The sequence below is a fragment of the Sprattus sprattus genome (genome assembly GCF_963457725.1).
Source record: "Sprattus sprattus genome assembly, chromosome: 4".
NCBI classification, from domain to species: Eukaryota; Metazoa; Chordata; class Actinopteri; order Clupeiformes; family Clupeidae; genus Sprattus; species Sprattus sprattus.
Window position 1 is genome coordinate 8,821,022 of NC_137923.1, and position 17,272 is coordinate 8,838,293.

Below are 17,272 nucleotides of genomic sequence, written 5' to 3' on the forward strand. Positions count from 1 at the left end.
TCAGAACTCCACTTTGCAAGCAGGGAAGGTCTCTTCCTGCATGGCAACGGTGCTGTTGCTGCCAAGCACAGTGACACCCAGCTTCTTCTGTCTCTCCTGGGTCTGCTGGTACCACTCATGAATTGTCAGGGACTCAAATGTGGGAATCAAAGTCACCTGAAATACAGAACATGACAAAAATATTCAAGTTGATATTAAGACTTTATACTCATTTATCTATCCTATAAATCACTGCTGACAGTGCACAGGTATAAAAAATGTCTACTGAAACCAAAGATTTGTCTGAAGGTCAATAAAAAAGGAAGTTAGCTGACCGGCACATCATCAGGCCAGACAGATTTTCCCTCCAAGATGGCATCCAGAATCGGCTTCAAAATGGTCTCCTTCAGAGTATCATCACCACTGATGATGTAACAAGAAGAGCGCAAACGGCTGAAGAACTCCACATCAATGGTAGCGGCTGCATGGCCCGATGGTAGATATGCCAAGTCTAAATATACAAAAGGGCCTACAATACTTCCAGCCTTGCTGCCAATGCTGTAGCCTGTGAAGTGCATGAAAAGCAGGCAAGAAAAACTCAGTATGAGTCAAGCTGTGTTTTGATTATTTTACATTGAAAAAACGTTACAAAAAGAGAACAAATAAAAAATAAAGAAATAGACAGAGAAAATGTGATTACATAATTAGTTTGTACCTGACGAAGTGGGCCGTGATGCACCTCCTCTGGCGCCTGAGGTACGAGGAACTGTCTGGGTTTCCGAGGCTGTCTTGGTTTTGTTCCCCTGAACCAAACCGGCAGCAGACAAAGGCCTCTGAGCAGCTCCGGGTAACTTTTTAGTCTTCGTTGCTGCAACCCTGACCCCTCTGCCAGGGTCAGGCATGCAGGCACCAGGCTGTGGTGGCAAAGGAGGCAAGTCTTTCAGAGGAGCGGGTGGTGGGTCTTGAGGAAGGGGATGCCCCCCTTTCAGGGACAGGTGACTTTGTGCGCAGTCACCTGCATTCTGAAGTGGGAACGCGACGCCGCACTCCTCGTCAGAGTCCAGGGCTCCATCAGCTGTGATGGACGGCCAGTCTTCAGTGCCTGGTGGCATGTCAGAGTCCGAGGCGGTGTGCAGGTAGTCGCTCGCAGACGTCAGCGGCGTCTCCTGGGCACATGGATGACCCTTGCTGACCAGATTCGATGGTGCGTTGGGCTTTGCCGACTCCTGGGAGAGGTCACTATCATCTGAAAATTCGTGAGGGCTGGGGTTAACCACTCGGGGTGAAAGGGGATGCTGCTGAATCCCGACAGGCTTGAAATGCTTGAACTCACAAGGCGACACCAGGCACAGGTCGACATCGTGGGGAGGCTCGAATATGAGCCCTTGTGGTGCAGGGGGACGTCCGTCTGAGCCTTCATTCTGGTTTTTCATGCCATGGGGTATCTTCAAGGGCAAGGACACTTTGAAGTCAGAGTCCGCAAAATGGCCATTAGAGTAGGACTGCTCATCCTCATTACTAGACTCACTTACAGGTGGAAGTACCTGCTCAAAAGACATTGATAATGATTCATCCACTTCTGTTGATTGCGGGGAACTGACTTCAGCAGGCATAGAATGTGTTGTCACTGAGGGGGATATGTCTGGGCCTATGTCTTTGAAGGAACTCAGGGACAGAAAGCTTGTGTGTTTTTCTTTGGAGGATGTAGAGGTGCTCTCTTGGTTGCTTTTGATGGGGCCAGCATCAGAGTTCTTGCAGGATTCCATCGACTGGCTGCATGAAATCCTGTTTCCAAGGCCGTTGTTCTTCTTAGAGGACCACATCTCTTCAGGTGACAGGTGATAAGGAGTATGGCCAGCACTGTTTGGGCCAGAACGTGGGGAGGTCAACTCAAGCGTCTTTTCGTCCGGACTGGCACACGCTTCCACTGGGCTGTTTTTCTTTGATGAATTCTCTTTCAGAGCTCCATCAAGTAAAGTATACTCTGTTGGCGTGAGGTCCAGATTTACACATTGTTCACTCTTAGTGGGTTTAGCAGAGGAAGAGGGAGATGCCATCATTTTACCATCTTTAGAGCAAACCCTTTCAGGATCATCTAAGAAATGCTTTGCCCCATCTAGCACACCTACCCCACCTGCTCCCAGCGTATGACCAGCGTAGATCTCTGACAGCTCTAAGACCTTGTCTTCAGTCAAAACCTCTTCTTCCTCTCTTAACCTCAGGAACTCTGATGTCAGGTTCTCTAGTGATGACACAGGGGAGTGATTCGGAACATCACCAGACAGAATATGATTATGTTGTTCTTTGTTAGATTTGTGGTTTATTTGTGGCTCATTGCTGTTGTGTGCCCCATCTACCTTTGCATTGCCTGCCTGGCTGTTACTCCTGTTTGGCTCAACAGACTGACATGTTGAAACTTTCTTAGTGTCTTTGCTAAGCAATTTCTTATTTTTGCCATTTTCTGTTTTTAACTCTTTCTTTCCATCCTTTTTTGGCTCTAACTTAGGTCTTCCTGAGACAGGTTCCTTTTTACTTGGGGTTCTCCTCAATCCATTTTCAGTCTTTGTAGAAGCAGTTGTGGCAAGGGGTTTGTCCAGTTTGGATGCCCGCATTTTATTATTGTCAGCAGATTTGGGCTTTTCTTCTCCTTTTGGGTCCTTTTGGTCACTTTCGTTTGTGGTTTTGGTCTTGTCATTTCCGTTTTTCCCTTCCCCACGGGATGCCTTGTCCTTGAAAAGTGCACTCCCTGGCCTGGAGTCCCTGTTACTGGACTTGAGGCTATCTTGGCTCTCGGCACGCTTCGGATTCTTATCTGACTTTGATGTCTCCAAATCGTTGGCGCACACCACAGGCCGTTTGAGGAACTCCAGGTGTTTAATTTTCTCCACGCCTTCCAGAATTTTTGCCTGGGGTGTAGAGCCAGGGAAAAGAACTCGGATTATCTTCTCGTGTGGGTTAGCTGGATGCCAAACCAGCAGTGCACAAACAGACACAAGGCTGGTCAGGGGTAATTCTGATCCTTTGGGACTTGTGCTGTTCTCAGGCCAGTGATGCATGAACATCTCAAGATCTTTTGAGCGTTTTGCTGGGTTAAGGACATACAGCTCCAAACATCCCACCCCCATCTTCTGGAAGAGGATGACTGGTTCGATTGCAGTGCCTGCTGAGCGTAGAAGTGGTTCTGGCGAGATTTTCAGCTTCTCGAGATACCGCAAGGTGAGTGCCACCTGATCACTACTCCTGAGCACGTTTGGCTCCCCGTGGACCTTTTTCAGCCTGTTCTGTGCGTTGAGAAACACAACGCCGATCTCTGGTGAGATGAGATTCTTCAGCCATTTCTCTTTGATCTGTGACTCAGTGGCGTTCTCCTCCTGCTCAGCCACTTTCCTTTCCAGCAGGCTGTTCATGCCAGGCAAGCTGTCCAGCCCAACATGCGTCAGAAGTACAGAGTCAACCCTGTCTAAGTGCCTCACCAGTTTCCAGAAGCAGGAGCGAGCATCGGCTCCTCCGTTGACCAAGATATTAAAACCGTTCACAGCGAAGAAGGCACAGTCACCCCTCCCACCGGGGAAGACATAGCAGCAAGGTCTGCAGAGCTTCAGGAAGCCCACGGTGCCCGGGGGCTCTAGCAGGTCAAAGGGAGAGAGGAGCTCCATGGACTCGGAGAGGCAGTCTGTGAACCCCTCAAGGCTCTCCATCTTTGGCAACACCATCAGAGGGTTGATTTTGATATCGATACAGTCCTGCAAGGTTTGTTTTCCCAACACAGAGTTCTTCCACTTTCCAGATTTTGGGCAACTTAAGGTCAGAGCTACCTTGCCAGTCTCACTTGCAGCAGTCAGCAGCAAACGTATCTAACAGAAATACGTATAAAAAATATTAATAAAATGTAAGCATTATTTAACGTACAGCTAGGTACAATTCTGTTTGAACACATTCACAAAACCTATGTGGACAGTGATATCGAATAGCTTCTGAAACACAACTACCTCCTCATCTGCAAAAATCTGGATGAGATCCTGTGGTGAGAACTGCCCAGTGTGCAGAAGCAAATCTCCGACGTCCTCTGATGACTGGCCAGTTAACACAAGCAACTTGTGACGAGATCCATCTGATATGAGCCAGTGAACCTGATATGTAAATATATATTTTTTAATTATTTAATTAAATCCATAATGTATGAATATATTTTAGAATAATAAAAGGTATAATAACAAGAGGTATTCCTCACCTCTGAGTGCAATAACTCCTCAGATGGGTTGACCATAACATGGATGTTAAGAACGTCTGAACTGTACTGCAGTGACCTCTGACCTGATGGAAGAGAGACCAGACAGAAGGCTGTGAATAGAATTTTGTCACAAACTGAGGAATAAGAACCCTGATCATGACTAGACTGGATGTAACTTTGCTTTGAAAGACACACTGAATTTGTTCCTTTGAAAAGCGCATGCAGTTCTCTCTGTCTGGATTTTTTTCTCAAGACTGTTGATATTTTTCACAGAATCTAGTTTTATCCTTACAAGATTAAAGATCTGGAAAAACCTACTGAATAAACTAGCGTCATTAATAAATATAAGGAGTCCATTCACAGGCTTAGAAAACCCTGTACCAAACTGTTTCCAAATATTCCAAAACTATATCTGATGGTGTATAATGATAAACATTTAATAGAAATAAGTAAGGAGTAAATAGGGATTTGAGAGACATTTTTAATGAGTTACAAATGTATGCAATTATTGCTATTCCCAGAACCTTAACACCTTCATTACATGATAACATGAACTTATCATAAGGTAAACAAACACTGAATCTATACCTTCCTTGTGTCAATGTTCTTAATGGTTTTACACTACAAAGTTCATTGAAATCCCAATGGACCTATATTGTCAAGTACATTTTAATAATTTGATATAGTGTATAAGTCACATTAGCCTTATTGCTTTGGATCAAGCACAGCACAGTATTAGGGGGTGTTGAAAAAACTGATACCCAGATAAACAGTTCTTTTGAAGAGTTATCCACAGTTCATAATAATGATATTCCTATAAGTTCAGATCCCTATTTAGGGCTCAGTCTCTGTTTAAATAGCTATTGCTGAGCCATTTTGACACTAAATGAGTTTCAAATACACTCCTTAAGCTTCTGAATTTTGAGAGGATTATATCCATTTGCCACATGGTGCACATTCATGATGTGTTTTAGCATGACACAGCCTTTCTGTCTTTTAGGCTACATTGTAATATTAAAATGGGATCTGATGTAATAATTTCACATTCAGCAAATTTCTCCCCACCGTCCTCTAGCTGTACGTTCTGCTCAAAATAACACCACTGTTCTTACACAATTCCAGCCAATCAACACATTGCTTCAGAAGCAGGGAAGGGAGGGGTGTCATTTGGTTGGCTGTTGACAGGAAATATCAACAACCTTTTATCAATATCACGGATTGTGCCTTTAGTGAATAACCAATCTAGTATACATTTTGTTTGTGGTTTATTATTCATGGAGGTAATGTGTAGCATAGCTGTGCAAGATACTGTATGCGCTATAGGTTAGGTTATGTATGGGTGTGTTTGATGTTGTGTGCGATCTACATACGGTATGCAGTGTACTGCAAAATCAGTCTATATACTCTTATAGACTATGTGTTTGTTTGTTTGCGTGTGTGTGTGTGTGTGTGTGTGTGTGCATGTGAACATGTTAGCCTTCACTCTGCTCCAGGAATCCAAGAGCCTAACAATTGGTTGGGAGCACTTCCTTCCTCTCCCTTTACAGGATGTGCTGAGGTGGCGGCCCAAAGAAAGGCTGTAAACGCACTGAACAAAAAGAATAGGAAACCCCAACATTCCCATTTACCTGAACTGACAGCTGATTGTATTTGACCAAGGTATCTATAACTTGGTACAATGAAATGAAAAATGTATTAATAAATACTACCTTAAGGAAATGTATAGAAACAATGTTCAGTGAATCATATATGATGCCTTTTGTTTCATCATAAAGTTTGTAGTCCATGAGCTAATGCCTTCTTACCAGCACAACCAGTAGCATGCGTTATGTATAAGATATTATGATGACAAGTATTTAAACAATAGTAGAACAGATATAAATCTTCTCCATATACATGTTTTTTTTTTTTTTACATTTAGTAAATCAATGGATTCTTAATTGGGGTCATATATCAGCAGATTGCCAGTGCAAGAAAATCTATTGTTTTCAGTGAGAATAAATTACAGGTGGAGAGAATGGGCAGTGAAGTCAGGGTAATGTTCAGCAGGAAAGGCTGTTCCAGAATATTTAAAGCAATTATTTATTTTGTTTCCCCACGTCATTCCCACTCGTGAGCTCATCTTGTATACTGAGGTTATTTGCAGTTCCAGCTATTTAAACTACTTTGGATATGTTAACTTGGATATGTGTATTCTTTATGGTGAAATTAAAATATTGTTTCTGAAGGCATTGATATAGTAATGAATCCTTGTGTTTCACTGGCAGCTTAAGCCATTGCAAAAATAAATATGTGTTTGTACCGTCATGACTGTCTTGGTCATTATAGTAATATCCTGTTTTTTTTTTTTTCTCCACATAACAAAACCACAAAAGTGAAACAGTGACACATATCTGAAATATACCTTTGATGTCACTAGACAGGGTGTTGGAATGCCGGGACACAAAGAGCTTGAGGTGCTCATCCAGGTTACAGACAGTCAGATCAATATCCCAGGAACGGACACCTGAACCCAGGGATTCAAATACAAGAGTGGATGTGAAACGGGATTTTCAAGACTTGCCTATTAATGTCCTGAAATATGAATCAAGTCAACTGAAGCTTTCACTCCACACCAATAAATAGGTCTGAGTTTTTCCCAGAGTATTTACACAGTAATGAAATAATTCTTAACACAAGTAATACTATCACAAGGGCAAAACATTAGCTATAGCATTCATGGAACACACACTAACGGTTTGCTGGGCTGATCTGTGGGAAGGAACCGAATTTATAGTGAGCACAGACAGAGGCCTCAGCATTAACTGCCTGAGAATGACATACATTAAGAAGGATAAATTACTTCAGCTGTGTGAGAGCAGCTACATCAGTTTAGCTGTGCTGCGCCAATCACACATTCCTTTTAATGAAGATTCAAGACATGTGCAGGCCTAAACTGATTTCAATGAATTGATATTAGACGAATAAAGGTTGTTTCATTTTGTCACTGTCAGTATAATTTATTTTAGAACATCTTTTACCTCCAGACTGTGCTATTTGGCGTTTATGGTTGTCTTTCTCTGAACACAGCATTACTTGCTCAATACACTGTTATGGTAGTCATCACCAGAAAACATTCACACCATGAGGCGTTTACTATCATGAACAGTACAATCGGTAGAGCCAGTGAAACAGTGAAATATAACAGTTACTCTCAGACTCATAGGCTGGTTCAGAAATCCACATTGACTACCTATAGACATTGTTACTATTGACACAATAAGACACGTCACAGCTCAACTAAGCAGTTTGGCCACTGATTGACGTTTGCAATAAAGCGGCGAAATGCTTTATAAAATGCACGTGTAGGCATGCTTTACAGAGCTTTACAAAACGAAGAGCAATGAACAGGCTGTGCGGAGCCTTGCAGGTATTACAATAGCCAACGAGATCTAAATTGACTCGCGTTCGACGTCTCCAGTGTAAGCACCCACACCACTGCAAGAGACTGCACTGCACCAGGGTGCCGGGGCTTGTCAAACTACATGGATTTGTAGTCATATGGACTATACTGGTAGGCATTCATGGTAAAAAAAAAAAAGGCTTGTCACTATTTCGAACTGAAAATGGCCACCCCTTGCATCGCATTCAATAGCATAATTTAATACTAGAAGAAATGGATACAGACAATGAAAAGACTGTAGTCTAACACGTAACGTTAGGCTGTTTCTCTTTTGCGCATTGGAGATTTGCTGATCCTACCAGTGGTCCTACTAATCTAGTTAATATTAAAATGGTATAATATAGCCAAAACACGATATACTGACACAGTACCATACACAGTACAAACATTGTAATTACAATATTTGAATAAAACGCCCATACCTCTTTCAATTTCTAGCATAACATATTCGACAAGGCTCAGTCGACGATGCGCTCCGACAATAATTAGAAGAGAATATTTGTCATTGCTGAAGCCTGTATGAACTGTCCGACCCTGATTTCCAAGCGGTTCCCTCGGTCGCGCTTGTTCAGACGCCATGTTGAAAAGTTATGGTTATGATGTCATACGAAAACAATCAAGTGTTATCGCAGGGGAAAACTGAACGTCTGACCAATCACTGCCTTGCTGAGGGTCGCTGGGCCATGCTATTTTTCTGGCAGAAGTTTTTATTGACATTTTATTTTAAACATCCATACACTTGCTTATTCACATATGCGTATTCTGTGCCTAAATTAATTTTAGGAAACATAGCTGAGTTTGTCTCAATTACTTAATTACAAGTGCACAGTGGTCTGTTCATACAGAAGACATTCGTTTTATGATTAAAATGCAAAGTACTGATCATTCAACATGACCAAGACGTTTGGGCAATGACTGTTACAAGGAAAACGGATGTTTCTCGTTCAGCTGTAAATATCTACGAACATTTTAAAATGATGAAGACGCAGGATGTTCCCTGTGGGCAGCCGCAGAGTTGCCCGACTCGTGCACCTTTTCGGATGGCACAATGCTCACCTGCATCACACTAAAAATAACAACATACATTAAATAGGTCCTGCTAAACACAGCGCCTTATGAAACATACAGAAACACATTTCTTCAACACATGGCCTTCTCCTGTGAGGGCAACAGGCGTGGTGCTGGTAATAGTCGAGTCCTGTTCTTCTGTTAACTAGCCCACTACACAAACTCACGGTTGCCCTGTGTTCATAACAGAAAACATAGTTTAGACATCTGGTAATTATCCTATTTGCGGAATCTTACCAACGGAATCATGCCAAACCTCTTTGCAGAATTTGATAATCCTGTAGGCTACTCTTTAATTTCTCCAGAACTTCTTGGAGTGCTTTAATCTATAATAAAAATCACCAAATAGAGTTTGAGATGGAGCAAATTACTTGTACATAGTTCTCTTTAATAGTTCAGTCATTTTTAATCAAACATAAAATGCTATTCGTTTCCTTACCAGTTTCTTTTCCTCTTGCTTTTCCGATGAGCGCGTCTCATGCAAGTAACCACACCTCACAATCATTATTGACAAAGTTAAGGTAACATAAAGGATGAACTGAACGCTGACCATGGTGCTGAACTCTTAATATTTCAGAGTCGAGAGGGTGTGGCTCGCCGCCGATCTGAGAAGGAAATTTCGTCTCTAACCTCCTCGACTCTTTATACTTCACGTTGACATCAGTCAATACAGTATTCATGAGACCCCAACAGCCACTCAAAAGTAGGGATTGCTTCTAAGGGCTCTATAACGTCTTTCAGTATTGCAATCAGAGTGGAACCATGACTCTTACAGTTTTTCACTATTGTTAAAAAGTATAAAGCGAAAATTCGGCACAATCTGCACAACCTTCACGTCATGTATCAATCGCTCGCCCCAAGTGGGAAATACTTAAGATTCCCTTATCTACATTAAAGTCCGATTTTCCTTGTGAACACACTGATGTCAATTACACATCACGTTGTTGTCAAAACAGTGTACACAAAGTTCTGTTGTTGCACACAATTTTCAAGTAAAATCTCAAAGCATCAACCTGCAAACCACAAATAGTCAAATCTCTAAACTTTCTGGTCTTTTGACCAATTTGCAGTGAGGACTGCACCATTAAAGTGTCTTGAGCCTCTGTTTTGTTGGATAAACTATTGAAAACTTTGAAAAGATCCACAACCAGAGAAGGAGAGGGGTAAGAGTGAGAGGAGGAAGAAGAGGAGGACAAGAAGGAGGAGGAGTAGGAGGTTGAAGAGTAGGAGGACAGAGAGAAGGAAGAGGAGGACAAGGAGGAGGAACAGAATGAGGACAAGGTGAAGAAGGAGGAGGATCAGGAGAAAGAAGAAGGAGAATGGTCATCTCTAATGAGATTTGGGCCGCTGTGGTAGACCATGTTTTCATGGTTTTTCATTAGAACCTTCAGGATGGAGAACAAGTACGAAATCTGTTTGCCTTGTGTACTGTAATACTGCATATCAATATAATATACGTAGTGTGCTCACAGTATTTGTATTTTGCAGGACTGAAAGAGAACCACATTGTGGAGGAAGAAAACACACTTTCAATATTTTTTGAAAGCAAAGTAGCATTTTCCAGGAGATATACAGTTTTTCACTGTTGCTAAAACCCGTTTTTCAAAACAGTAACGACTTTCTCAAAACTGCACACAGAAAATTGAAAACCTCACACACAAAATGCTAAACCTGACACTCCCTTTGCAAGATGACTCTTTGCTATCAAATCTCTTAACTGTTCACAAAATAGAACACGTGTTTTCATTTGGTACACACAGCCATATTTTCAAAACACACACACATACATTCATTTAGTACACACAACTAAGCATTAGCTGCACACTACCAAGCATTTACAGCACACAGAAGTGCAAAATTGAAAACACAATCATCGAAACACACCATATGAATGACAATGACTCATTGAGCCCTTTCTCCTTTTGTAAAATGTATCAGTGTAGGCCTACATTTTTCATAGTCAAACATAAAACAGCAATACCGTTGTTCTCACAAACCATATTTACAATTTCAGTCTCCTGTTCCACCAGATTGTATTGACATAAAATTGTATACAAAATGCTTATAGTTTTTCTCAATTGCTTACACACATTTTTTGAAAGCATGCCTCGTTCTCAAAACTCTAAACACAAATCCCAAAGCAACTAACTGAAAATGCAAAACCCTTTATATCTCCTGGAAAATGCTACTTTGCTTTCAAAAAATATTGAAAGTGTGTTTTCTTCCTCCACAGTGTGGTTCTCTTTCAGTCCTGCAAAATACAAATACTGTGAGCACACTACGTATATTATATTGATATGCAGTATTACAGTACACAAGGCAAACAGATTTCTTACTTGTTCTCCATCCTGAAGGTTCTAATGAAAAACCATGAAAACATGGTCTACCACAGCGGCCCAAATCTCATTAGAGATAACCATTCTCCTTCTTCTTTCTCCTGATCCTCCTCCTTCTTCACCTTGTCCTCATTCTCTTCCTCCTCCTTGTCCTCCTCTTCCTTCTCTCTGTCCTCCTACTCTTCAACCTCCTACTCCTCCTCCTTCTTGTCCTCCTCTTCCTCCTCCTCTCACTCTTACCCCTCTCCTTCTCTGGTTGTCGATCTTTTCAAAGTTTTCAATAGTTTATCAAACAAAACAGAGGCTCAAGACACTTTTATGGTGCAGTCCTCACTGCAAATTGGTCAAAAGACCTGAAAGTTTAGAGATTTGACTATTTGTGGCTTCCAGGTTGATGCTTTGAGATTTTACTTGAAAATTGTGTGCAACAACAGAACTTTGTGTACACTGTTTTGACAACAACGTGATGTGTAATTGACATCAGTGTGTTCACAAGGAAAATCGGACTCTAATGTAGATAAGAGAATCTTAAGTATTTCCCACTTGGGGCGAGCGATTGATACATGACGTGAAGGTTGTGCAGATTGTGCCGAATTTTCGCTTTTTACTTCTTAACAATAGTGAAAAACTGTAATGAGGTACTGATTAGATGATCACCTGGACCAAATCTTATTTAATGAAGAAATGTATAAAAGAAAACAGTGCTGTGGTTAGGGACAACAAAGCTATAGAGCGGCAGAGGACGAAAACAAGTCTCAACTCACCGGGATGACCGGCAACTCGTTTGAATGTCACGTAACAACCGAGTGCCGTCTAAAAACAATGCAAGGCAAGGACAATTAGAAACAGGCTCCTAGGGCAGGGCTGAAGTTGTGCAAAGCTAGAAAAAAGCTGTTCAACAACGAGAAGCAAAGAATAGCCAGGCTGAGGTTTGCAAAAGACCATAAGGATTGGACCATAGAGGAGTGGAGTAAGGTCAACTTCTCTGATGACGTAAATTTTCAGCTTTGCCCAACACCTGGTCGTCTAACGGTTAGACTGAGACCTGGAGAGGCCTACAAGCCACAGGGTCTCAAACCTACTGTGAAATCTGGTTGAGGTTTGGTGATCTGGGGGTGTTTCAGCAAGGTTGGAATCGGACAGATGTATCTCTGTGAAGTATTCATGAATCAAGTCAAGTACGAAGTTGTCCTGTAATAAAACTTGCTTCCTTCTGCTCTGACAATGTTCCCCAACTCTGAGGAGTGGTGTTTCCAGCAGGTTAGTGAAGGTGTGGATGAAGGACCACCAGATCAGGACCCTGTCATTGCCAGCCCAATCTCCAGACCTGAATCCCGTTGAAAACCTCTGGAATGTGGCATAGTCACCCAACGGCAATGTGAAAGACTGGTGGAGAGCATGCCAAGACGCATAAAAGCTGTGCTTGTAAATCAAAGTTATTCCACCAAATATTGATTTCTGAACTGCCTGAACTCATGTAGCTAATTGTTCAGTCTGTTGTCAATACCTTAAACTATTTCACATGGTATAACACAATTTGCAGATCTCACTTAGACTTTTCTCTAAAAACATTCTCAGTCTCAAAACACATTCTGCACTCTTATGCACATGTCAGCCATACTGGTACACACAGCCATATTTTCAAAACACACACACATACATTCCTTTAGTACACACAACTAAGCATTTGCTGCACACTACCAAGCATTTACAGCACACAGAAGTGCAAAATTGAAAACACAATCATCGAAACACACCATATGAATGACAATGACTCATTGAGCCATTTCTCATTTTGTAAAATGTATCAGTGTAGGCCTACATTTTTCATAGTCAAACATAAAACAGCAATACCGTTGTTCTCACAAACCATATTTACAATTTCAGTCTCCTGTTCCACCAAACACTAGATTGTATTGACATAATATTGTATACAAAATGCTTACAGTTTTTCTCAATTGCTTACACACATTTTTGAAAGCATGCCTCGTTTTCTCAAAACTCTAAACACAAATCCCAAAACAACTAGCAAAAAAATAAAAACCCTTTATATACTGTATATATATTATATATTGAAAGTGTGTTTTCTTCCTCCACAGTGTGGTTCTCTTTCAGTCCTGCAAAATACAAATACTGTGAGCACACTATATTCTATTGATATGCAGTATTACAGTACACAAGGCAAACCGATTTCGTACTTGTTCTCCATCCTGAAGGTTCTAATGAAAAACCATGAAAACATGGTCTACCACAGCGGCCCAAATCTCATTAGAGATGACCATTCTCCTTCTTCTTTCTCCTCCTCCTCCTCCTTCTTCGCCTTGTCCTCATTCTCTTCCTCCTCCTTGTCCTCCTCTTCCTTCTCTCTGTCCTCCTACTCCTCAACCTCCTACTCCTCCTCCTTCTTGTCCTCCTCCTCCTCCTCTCACTCTTACCCCTCTCCTTCTCTGGTTGTCGATCTTTTCAAAGTTTTCAATAGTTTACCAAACAAAACAGAGGCTCAAGACACTTTTATGGTGCAGTCCTCACCGCAAATTGGTCAAAAGACCTGAAAGTTTAGAGATTTGACTATTTGTATCTTGCAGGTTGATGCTTTGAGATTTTACTTGAGCAGTGCGTGCAACAACAGAACGTTGTGTACACTGTTTTGACAACAACGTGATGTGTAATGGATATCAGTGTGTTCACAAGGAAAATCAGAGTCAAATGCAGATAAGGGAGTCTTAAGTATTTCCCACTTGGGCCTAGGCCTAACAGGGGAAAATGAAAGCACTCCATTTCGTGGATTTACTTTTCTGATCATTGTCATTGAATGGAAAGTGAGAAATCGCTTACGCAGACATTTATCAACGTTGAAATAATTATTTGTATTTAAAGCAATTGTTTATTAGTCACGGGATTTTTTTTTTCATCGAGCGCTAATTTCGCACCCTTGATTGGCCAATTTAAGACATTTTACGGCATTACAGGGAATTCAATTTCTAGTGATAATGTTTATGCATTACCATGATGGTGATTAGGCTTAACACTTTGACGATATCTCCACTCCTGAATGCGTAATTCTTTGTGATGGATGGATGACAATAATAAAGATGAGCAGATATCTAAAATATTAATGTTAGCAAGCCACTGAGTAATGACGAAAGGTGTGAAAATGAAATGTCAATCATTTGGCTAATTCCTAAGTAGCCCTATTATTTTGCAAATGTTTTCTCACCACCAACAAAGCAGTGTTGACTCACTTTGTCTCATCAAATCACACTTATGTTCACAGTTCAGTGTTGTAGGCTAATCTTCGTCTTTTTTAGCCTTGTCGATGGCTACGCTAATCATTGACGTCTGATAATCCATCTGATGACGGTCATGTTCAGGCAATACATGATCAGGCACAGGCATGTCTGTGCAAGCCCAGAGGATGACGCATACTGTAAATTAACCATCCCACGAACAGTAGGAGAACGTTGGCCACAAGAGGGAGTTCATGAGATATTTATGGCTCAAGTAAAACAGTGGTGGCCAAATATTAAAACTACATCATGGAACTTCAACAAAGAAATGTAAATATAATATCGGTATAACCACACAATAGCGGATCATCTTACGTTTTCATTTGCATTTCAGATTTACTGAAACTTCATATTTATATGCATCCAGTGTCAACTAAAAGGGTCCACTAGGAGGCGATGAAGATTAACGTTGAATTGATGCGACCTAATCTTACAAAAACAGCATGTTATGAAAACGTGTCGCATGTGTAAGATTATGCCTTTGTCTTGTTGACTTTTGTAGACGTAGGAAAGTGCATTTTATTGAAATAATTGTTTCTATAGGCTACAAAACAGTGACATTTGCAAGGCAACACAGAAACAAAGACTAACGATCAACTGCATTTAAGATTTCATTTGGTACAGGTTTCGTCCTTACTCCTGTATGAAGGTAATGTAATTATGCAGATCATTGTGTACTTCAAAGCACGCTTGTTCTGTGAGCAAGATCAACGACAATCAATGAAGAGCTTCGATTGAAAGCTCTCGACCAATTAGAGGTTTCGGCTGTAGTTTCATCCACGCCCACACGCTCCAAGCTATAAGAACTTGCAGTGTTGACTCAGCCGTCAGACAAGTCTTGGGTCCACTGCGTTAACACTGAGTGAACCTGTTTCGCGTGGATTAACGGATTATACATTTGCCTGTGTTGCGCAGGGTATGTTGGATTTACTTGGGGACATTCTGTGTTTGGATTCAAATCAAATTACAATGACTCTGGAAGAGGTTTCTGGATGCAGCACTACAGACAGAAAGTAAGTAACCTGCATAGTTTAAGTTTTTAGTTTCTTGTTATGGTCAGTCGTCATGACCACTTCTGCAAATCTACATATTCTAAGTGGAAATTGCATTTCTTTTGAAGGATGGAGACTGTACGCCAAGCGCTGGAGGAACTGCTGGTTGCAGCTCAGCGTAAAAACTCTCTCACAGTTGGTGTCTACGAGTCTGCAAAGTTAATGAATGTGTAAGTATTCCTTTCTAGTATAACACACTGAATGTAAACTATCTCATACATATCAAATCCTTATTTATTCTGTATGGACTAGCCTTGCTGACATTTTTGTTTGACATTTTACAGGGATCCAGACAACGTGGTATTGTGCATACTTGCCACAGACGAGGAGGACGAAAATGACGTTGCGCTGCAGATCCACTTCACGCTCATTCAAGCCTTTTGTTGCGACTTCGACATTAACATCTTGCGAGTCTCTGGCATGAAGCGTCTTGCACAGGTTTTGGGTGAATCCCTCACAGACAGCAACGCCAATGAATCAAAGGACCTTCATTGCATACTTGTCACTGTAAGTATCCAAACCAAATGTCATCTCGATTTTCCTCACTACATTCAACTGCTCGTCTGCATTCAAGTAACCTTCAACATGACAATGACTGATGAATAAACTGTTCTTGCTCTTTCAGAATCCCCATGCTGATCACCTGAAACTCAACGAAGTTGGAAGCTACTGCAAGGAGAGCCGTTGCAACAACCAGTGGGTTCCATATCTGGCCCTGCAAGAGCGTTGAAAGACTAAGTTGTCTCGAGGAGTTATCAAGTTTGAGATTGATGTAGTCGTTCATTGAATATGAGGACACAATCATCAGTAACAGGATTTATCTCGATCCTATTGGAAGCCTCTCCGGGCGCGGATGTTCTTTGGATACACCGAGAACGTACAGCTGATCAGTGGTGATGAGGCATTCAAGTTACAAGGAGTGCAGAGTGTGATTAGCGTAACGTGAAGGAGCATGCATCCGTGATGCACCCAGAAGCCAATGAAGGTCAACCGCACAGAGCTTTCTGGAATATGCGCGACAGGACAGTTGGAATAACTGCAATGACAGAGATGGTGCGGCGGTGCACTTTACGAGGAGTAGAAACGTTAAGACTGAAAATGTAACATTTTGTCAAAGGTCAAAAGTGGACGGGGTCTTTAAAATGTAAAAAAAAAAAAAAAAAAAAAACTTTATTGTGCTGTTGAATCAGCATTAGCATATTTAATTGCATTTGTAACATGATAATATTTATGCATTTCAATGAGTTGTTTCGCACCGCAAATAGTAATATATTTGGTTATTTATTATTTGATTTAAGTTGTTTATCTTAAAATAAATCCTTGAAAAGAAACTACTGTTTGTGTTTGTTTCAATGGGCGTGCTTTTCGGGTGTTGGGGTGGATTTTTTTTATTATCTTAGAATAGCTAATCTTTAGTGAGGCACTTTCTTACTAAGGAAGTTGAAGTCTCAAGTTTATTTTATTGTGGACCCTGGTGTCTTGTCTAAAGCCATCTGGGCTCCTGTACAACACGCCGTGACAAAGAAATAGCCATTAAGGGTCTATTTTTGGATTGTAACTCCAAACACAGACAGTTGATTGTTCTTCATGTGATCTGTTGCTGTTTTGGGATTTCCCTAGGGCACAAACAGCAAAAAAGCACTTCATGTGAGTTCTAACAAAAGGCCAGGGAAAGTCAGACAATCACACCATTAGGATTTTGGCTCAGATTTGAAAATGGAAACAATACGTGGTACAATGACCTGAGTACAGTGACACTCCGTCATGCTTGTCTCACACAATAATGACATGACTTCATCATCATCAGACAGTGTAAACAGCAATATACGTCACATTCCTATTTTCCGGTGTGAATTCAAAAGCCTGGCTGTCAGTTT

General features: G+C 41.2%; 2 protein-coding genes across 2 annotated transcripts; one reads left to right on the forward strand and one right to left on the reverse strand.

Annotated features, from left to right (window-relative positions):
- map1sb (microtubule-associated protein 1Sb) lies at positions 1 to 8,171 on the reverse strand (the record flags this gene model as incomplete). The annotated part of the gene is made up of 7 exons (XM_080836148.1): positions 8,075 to 8,171; positions 6,615 to 6,716; positions 4,211 to 4,293; positions 3,969 to 4,109; positions 695 to 3,833; positions 315 to 544; positions 1 to 156 (listed from the first exon to the last, which is right to left on the reverse strand). Exons 1-7 carry the CDS (start codon positions 8,091 to 8,093, stop codon positions 1 to 3), a joined length of 3,870 nt encoding a protein of 1,289 aa, XP_080692274.1. The 5' UTR covers positions 8,094 to 8,171.
- Positions 8,172 to 15,197: 7,026 nt separating this feature from the next.
- gadd45bb (growth arrest and DNA-damage-inducible, beta b) lies at positions 15,198 to 16,607 on the forward strand. Its single transcript, XM_080837160.1, has 4 exons — positions 15,198 to 15,356; positions 15,464 to 15,565; positions 15,680 to 15,902; positions 16,021 to 16,607. Exons 1-4 carry the CDS (start codon positions 15,262 to 15,264, stop codon positions 16,123 to 16,125), a joined length of 525 nt encoding a protein of 174 aa, XP_080693286.1. The 5' UTR covers positions 15,198 to 15,261; the 3' UTR covers positions 16,126 to 16,607.
- Positions 16,608 to 17,272: the final 665 nt, after the last annotated feature.